This window comes from Bison bison, unplaced genomic scaffold (assembly GCF_000754665.1).
Source record: "Bison bison bison isolate TAMUID 2011002044 unplaced genomic scaffold, Bison_UMD1.0 scf7180017862520, whole genome shotgun sequence".
Lineage (NCBI taxonomy): Eukaryota > Metazoa > Chordata > Mammalia > Artiodactyla > Bovidae > Bison > Bison bison.
In genome coordinates, this window is record NW_011493092.1 from 10,691 (window position 1) to 17,201 (window position 6,511).

At 58.8% G+C, this 6,511-nt stretch overlaps 1 protein-coding gene across 1 annotated transcript; it reads right to left on the reverse strand.

The window, feature by feature from the left end:
* Positions 1-2,401: 2,401 nt before the first annotated feature.
* Positions 2,402-3,852, reverse strand: IFITM5 (interferon induced transmembrane protein 5). The gene is made up of 2 exons (XM_010832853.1): positions 3,551-3,852; positions 2,402-2,886 (listed from the first exon to the last, which is right to left on the reverse strand). The coding sequence occupies exons 1-2, from the start codon at positions 3,740-3,742 to the stop codon at positions 2,674-2,676; spliced, it is 405 nt and encodes a 134-aa protein (XP_010831155.1). The 5' UTR covers positions 3,743-3,852; the 3' UTR covers positions 2,402-2,673.
* Positions 3,853-6,511: the final 2,659 nt, after the last annotated feature.

The following is a 6,511-nucleotide window of genomic DNA, read 5'->3' on the forward strand; positions in this document are numbered from 1 at the left end:
CCTGGGCGGGCGGCCTCGGCCGAGGCTCCACCTGCTGTCTGCTCCGGGCCTGAGCCCCCCAGCTGGCACAGCTGACTTGGGCTCTCGGGTCTTCCAGGGTGGGATGGCGTCTGCTGGGGAAGTAAAGCTCGGTCGGTGCCGGGCAAACTGTGTCTGTGGTGAGGAGCCAACGGGCACCCTCCTGAAAGGGAGGCTCTCGTCAAAAGTCAGGCTTCCCTTCCCTTGCTCGTGTGGAACAAGTAAGTGGGTCCCATCACGTCTGCACCTGCGTCCCTCCCCACCCCACCACCACCCCCTGCGGCCTTCGTCTGGCAAACTGCTGCTCTCCGTTCTCAGTGGAGAATTAGCCCAAGTTCTCCCAAAAGCAGAGACCAGCAGGTGAACTGTGATAAACTGAAGCCCCTGAGGAAGAGAGGACAGGGTGGCGGAGGAGCTGGGGTCACCAGGGCCTGCCTGCGTGCGGCTGCAGGGAGCGTGGCCGAGCTACAGACCAGCTTCCTGAGTGCACGTGGCCTCAGAATGGAGGCAGCGCTTGATGGGGCTCCCCCGGGTGCCTACAGGCTCTCATTCAGCTGCTGGCAGTGCAGCAAAGGCCCAGGAGGTCTGCTGGAGCCAAGCATTTTGGCCACGGATGGTCCCCATGAAGCAGACACTTGGCTTTGCAGCCCTGGAGCCAGATGTGGGCACAGGCATTAGGTGGGGCTGGCAGGCGGCCCTTTGTCCACAGGACTGACATAAGCTGACATTTCCCCAGGCGTGTGTGTCAGGCGTGTGTGCCATGCGTGCGTGTGTGCACCCACCTGTGCAGGGGAAGGGGCAACCCTCTGAGGGGCCTTAACAGGGTGGCAGCCTGGCTGTGTGCTGTCTGGCTGATCCAGTCCATGGCAGCCCACTGTCTGAACTTGACCAGGTCCCTTCCTGAGGCAGGAAGCATTGCTGGTGACCTTCATCTGTACCTGGCTTAACTGCACATTCTCTGTCCTCACACCTGGGTGTGGGCTGGACACTCTGCTCCCCTCACCAAATGTGGGGACCAGCAAACCATCCCCTGCTTGGAGACGTGTATTCGACCACACGCAGGCTGACCCCAGCCTCGACCACACGCAGGCTGACCCCAGCCTCGACCACACGCAGGCTGACCCCAGCCTCGACCACACACAGGCTAACCCCAGCCCCCAGCCTCTGTGTCCAGCATGGGTTGTTCCCTCCCTGGGTCAGACCTGGAGCTTAGTGTTGAAACACCGCCTCCATGCTAGTCTGAGCACTGGCCTTGTCCTTGGTCCAGTGTAGGCCCAGCCCAGGAAGGGGCAGAACTCCTCCAGCCCAGGTCCCTCCAGCACAACCTCTGTCTCGGGCTGGCTCAGAGCAGCACACGGTCGGCACGGGGCTGGGGCACCGCTGGCCTGCAGCTGGGACTCATCACTGCTGGCGTGTGGTAGAGACAGCTGGGCCAGCTGTTGGCTGTCACAGGATGGGGGCTACTCCAGGGGCTCCAAATACAGCAGCTCCACAGAGACCTCCACCCCCAGCCCAGGCCGGGTGGGAAGGGGCCATGGGTAGGGTGCTCGAAGCCCTGAGCCACCCTGTGGTTAAGGCCCCTGCAATTAGCCTGCCCTGTCATTGGCCTGGCCACAGCAAGGCCCCAAGGGCCTCGCCCCAGCCACACAGAGCGTGCGTGTGTGTTTAGCAACCCCCTTCTCTGCATCTGGTAGGGGGTTGCACAGGAAGGTAAAAGAGGGAAGTACTTGTGCCAAAGACACTTAGAAATGTCCTCACCCCAAGTGTCTCCTCTCTGTACAGTTGGGGTGCTCCTGTGCTGTGTGTGTGACGGGCGTGTGCACGGATGGTGGTGTGACCGCGCCTGTCTGCTTGTGTGTCTTTGTCCAGCCCCCCTGATCTAGGAGGGAGGGAACCCACTGCTGGGACGGAGATCAATCAGAATTAAAGGAATGTGAGGTCAGGAGGACAGCGTGACACAAAGAGAGAGGTCAGCACAGGCCCAGCCACAGACAGGAACGTGCAGGGCAAGGACGGATCTCACTGGCCAGGGAGTCCCCTTAACAGGCGTGCACACACACTGACTCGAGGATGGGCACACACGTGGACTCGGAGACTCACCACACATGTTCTGGAAGAGCGGCCACTAAACCACAGCGTGGCAGAGATCAAAAGCCCAAGTTCCCCAACTTCATTCTAAAATACTCAGGCGCCTCCACCCAGAAGCCGCAAGCTGCCTGGTGCCTGCACGAAGGGGACCGTCGGCACAGCCAAGCCAGCGGGACACAGCGGCCCGCCGCGGACGCTGGGGGCAGTCCAGGGGGACTTGGCTGTGGTGGTCCCTAGGGTAGCTCGCCTCGGGAAGACGCCCTCCCCAGCCCCAGCCAGGAACAGTCCCAGAAGGCACTTTCTGGAACCAGGTCTTTTTAATTGAACAGCCGAGGCTGGTGAGTGGGGAGGAAGGAGCTGGCCTGAGGGCCAGGGGTTAGGGAACTGGGGGCATCGAGCTGAGGGGAAGTCCCTGAGGCCCGAGTGAAAGACCTTCAGAGTCAGTGTTAGATGCCCGGGCTAGGGCGGGGGTAGGCCTCAGCCCTGTAGATGGTCAGGACTCCAGGGGGCTGGGGTAGAGCCCTGGGGTTGGGGTCCCTGGTCAGGACAGGGACAGGGCCCGGCCTGTCAGTCATAGTCGGCGTCATCGAACTTGGTGCTGAAGAAGGCGGCAGAGCCCTTGGCCAGCCGAGACAGGTGCAGGGCGCCGGTCACCAGCAGCACCAGGAGCAGGACCGGCGGCACCAGCGCCCACATCGTGGCCAGGATGTTGTAGCACTTGGCTTTGGAGCCGAGACGCCGGGCTGCCTCCAGATCTCCAGCCACCTTCTGGTCTCGGGCCTGCGGACCAGCAGCAGGGCCAGGTCTCTACAGGTTCGCAGGCACTGCGGGGCCCGCCACCCCCATCCCAGGCAGCCAGAGTCCACACCTTGGGGGACCCATGATGGACCCAAAACCTGGATGGAGGGGAGAGGCCTGAGGGGATACTGTCTGGGCTGGGCTCACTCCCTTCACTGCCCCCAGCTGGACACATGGGCTCGACCTTCCTTGGGGGGCCTTGGGTGGTAAAAGGTTCAGCCTAAGGTGAGGCTGAGGGGAGCCGCTGCACCCTCCCACTCCAGTTAATGGACCCAGTGGCCATCCCAAGCCAGCATCTACCTTCCACGACTCCCGAGGGTAGGGAGTCCTCATTGGTGCTGGGAGGCCGCCACCACAGGAGCTGAAGCTAGGGAGCTGTGCTAACAGGAGCCCCCACGTGTGAAAAGCCCCATTTGAAAGAAGAGACCCCCTTCGGTAAGGCCTGATCTACCCTGGGTTCTTTGGGACAGACTAGACACCGCCCTTCATTTTTATGAACAGCAGTCAGACTCAGAAGCCCTCATGGGAGGCAGGCCTCCCCCCACCATCAGGCTGGAAGACACCCAGCAGAGTCCTCCTGCATTCCGGCTTGATAAGCAGCCCCCATGAAGTGCTCCTGGGCCCCCACGAAGCCCCCCAGGCCCACCTTGATGGAGTAGGCCAGCGCCAGGAAGCCGAGGCAGCACAGGTTCAGGTAGAGGGTGCTGAACACGGACCAGATCAAGTGGTCTCGAGGTGGGGGTCGCGGAGCCCCCAGCGTCAGGGCCGTGTGGGCGTTGCCGTCGGCCTTGCGGGGCGTCGGGGCCCGGGGGTCCTCGCGGGGGTACGACGTGTCCATGGGTTCCAGCGCCGTCTCCTCGCTCGGACTCCTGCTTCGAGGGTGGGCGCCCCGCCGCTTATAGCCCTCGCCGCCGCCCGGCTGATCGCCCGCCGCTAAATATAACGACAAATGACAGCCCGCCGAGCGCCGCCCCGCCCGCGAGCCCACCGCCCGCCCCGCAGGGAGCCCCGCCCCTCGGAGAGCTACCCCCTCACCGGGAAACGCTACCCACAGGCTGCCGGGCGGTGGGGGGCCGGCGGGGCCCCCCCTATCCTGGGGTCCAGCTGGGAAACCCCCATCGAAGGCGGCCGGCCGAGGCACGCTGTGGCTGCGGTCTGCCCACCAGAGCCCCCTCCCCCGCGGACAAAAGCGGGTGGAGGCGCCGGGTCAGGGCCAATGTGGCTGGGTGGCCGCCTTGGCTTCTGCTGTCCTCGGCAATGCCCAGATCACCGTCTGATCACCCGTGTCCAGCCTTAGGGATATGACAGTCCCCGTGAGTGCCGGTGGAAGGAAGCAGGCCACATCCAGGTGGAACTGGACAGTGCTAAGGAGAAAACGGAGTGTGGAGAGAGAAAGCCGGGGGTGCGCGTGTTGGAGGGCGGGCCTTGACCTGGCCCTGCTGGTGGAAGCTGCAGGGAGCCCTCCTCCCTCATGGCAGGCAGCTGCCTCTCAGGCTGGCTGCTGCTTCCTCCCCAGTCCAGAGCTGTTTGTGGGGGGTGAGCTTTTTATGTCTTAAGCCTGGTTTCATCTCCCTCCAGACGGCCCAGCAGCATCTGTGTGCCTGCGAATCCCATGTATGTCAAGGGCCAGATTGGATGTAAGAGTTGGACTATAAAGAAAGCTGAGCACCAAAGAATTAATACTTTTAAACTGTGATGTTGGAGAAGACTCTTGAGAGTCCCTTGGACTGCAAGGAGATCAAACCAGTCCATCCTAAAGGAAATCAGTCCGAGTATTCATTGGAAGGACTGATGCTGAAGCTAAAACTCCAATACTTTGGCCACTGGATGCAAAGAGCTGACTCACTGGAAAAGACCCTGATGCTGGGAAAGACTGAATGCAGGAGGAGAAGGGGACGACAGAGGATGAGATGATTGGATGACATCACCGACTCGATGGACATAAGTTTGAGCAAGCTCCAGGAGTTGATGATGGACAGGGAAGCCTGGGGTGCTGCAGTCCATGGGGTCGTAGAGTCGGACACGACTGAGTGACTGAACTGACTGAGATTGATGTAACCAAGTGCCCCCTCCATGGAGGAGGGCTCCTGGGCTCTCCAGCCTGCTCCTCTAAGAGAGACCTCAGGCTCCCAAACCTTCTGTCTGAGTTGGGACTGCTATAGCTAGTGCCCAGACCAGTGACTCATAAATAATAGAAATGCATCTCTCACTTTTCTAAAGGCTTGAAGGTCCAAGATAAGGGTGCCAGCGTGGATGGGCCCTTATTGCAGACAGCCTACTTTCCTCTGCTCCTCACTGGTGGAAGGAGCTGAGGGAGGGATCCACCCTCATGACCTTCTAACCTCCTAATACCATCACTTTAGGATTTCAGTAGGAATTTGGGGGAACACAAGCATTCCCTCCACTGTACCCTCTGCCCAGTCCCCGCCCCTGGCACAGGAGGTGGCCACTGGCCACCTCGCATGATGGTCCTCTTCTGCACACTTTACCTGCCACTGGAAGAGGTGAGCACTGAGACACATCGTCTTCTTTCTCTCGTCAGAGCCAATTTATCCTCTGCCTATAAATCTTTGAGCAGCCCTTCAAGAAGCTGTATCAGATGTGCCTTAATCTTTGTATTACTCATTTCTTAAAGGAATTTTAATCTATTGGGCTTTAATTATACATCTCTCACCCATCCAGCTCCACCCATCCCCTGCCCCTCACACCGAATCTACTTGGTCCCAATTCCAGAATGGGCAGAATCTCAGCGCCACTGAGGCCAAGTCAAGCGCCCTTCCCCTGGATTAGCGCAGCCGCTCTGCATTCCCTCTACAGCAGCCAGAGTGGGCTTGTTACAGCATGAAGCACATGTTTCCTTCAACTTCTTTGATTCAGGGAATTTGCTTCCAGGTCCACCTTTTATGTTATATTACCTACTTGGAATATCCCTCATAAATGGCCATTCTGTTCTAGGTGGTTTTAGTAGGACTTTGCCATTTTTGTGATATATACAGCTTCTGAGACAGTTCTTAGATATAAAGTAAACAGTTGGCCGGCAGGTGGCGAGCTCCTTTCTTATATCTAATCTGTGGGTTCTGTCTGAGACAAACAAATGCCTCAAAAGGACTTGCTGCTGCAATGCAGATTGTGCGTGATTCGTGGTGTACCTCGCTGCTCAGTTTTCTTGGGTTTGATGAGCAATCTGGAGTCAATACAACCAATTCCATAACCAACCTACCCTAACATGTGAGTCCTTAGGTCAGGAGGCCAGTGGTGTAGCAGCTTTTAAAGGCTTAATCTGCACTACCAGTTTTTGCTGCTTGTCTTTCTAACTTGTAAATTCTGCATTCCCAGTAGGACTTGCATGAGACCCACTCCAGCTTAAACTGGAAGTAACTCATTTCAAGATCCAGTTCGGTTTTTAAATGAGACCCAGCCTGACTCCGGATGGTAAACACCAACAGTTCCTAACGTGGAGTCTGAGGACTGGGAGAGGATTGGACCAGCAGAACTCCACACGTGAATAGTGCAGCAGGGGGCCCCACACCAACCGGAAACTGTGCGTTGGGACTCACAGTTCCCACATAGGTGCTGAGACAGATTTGGGGGGCTGGGGTTTTAAATC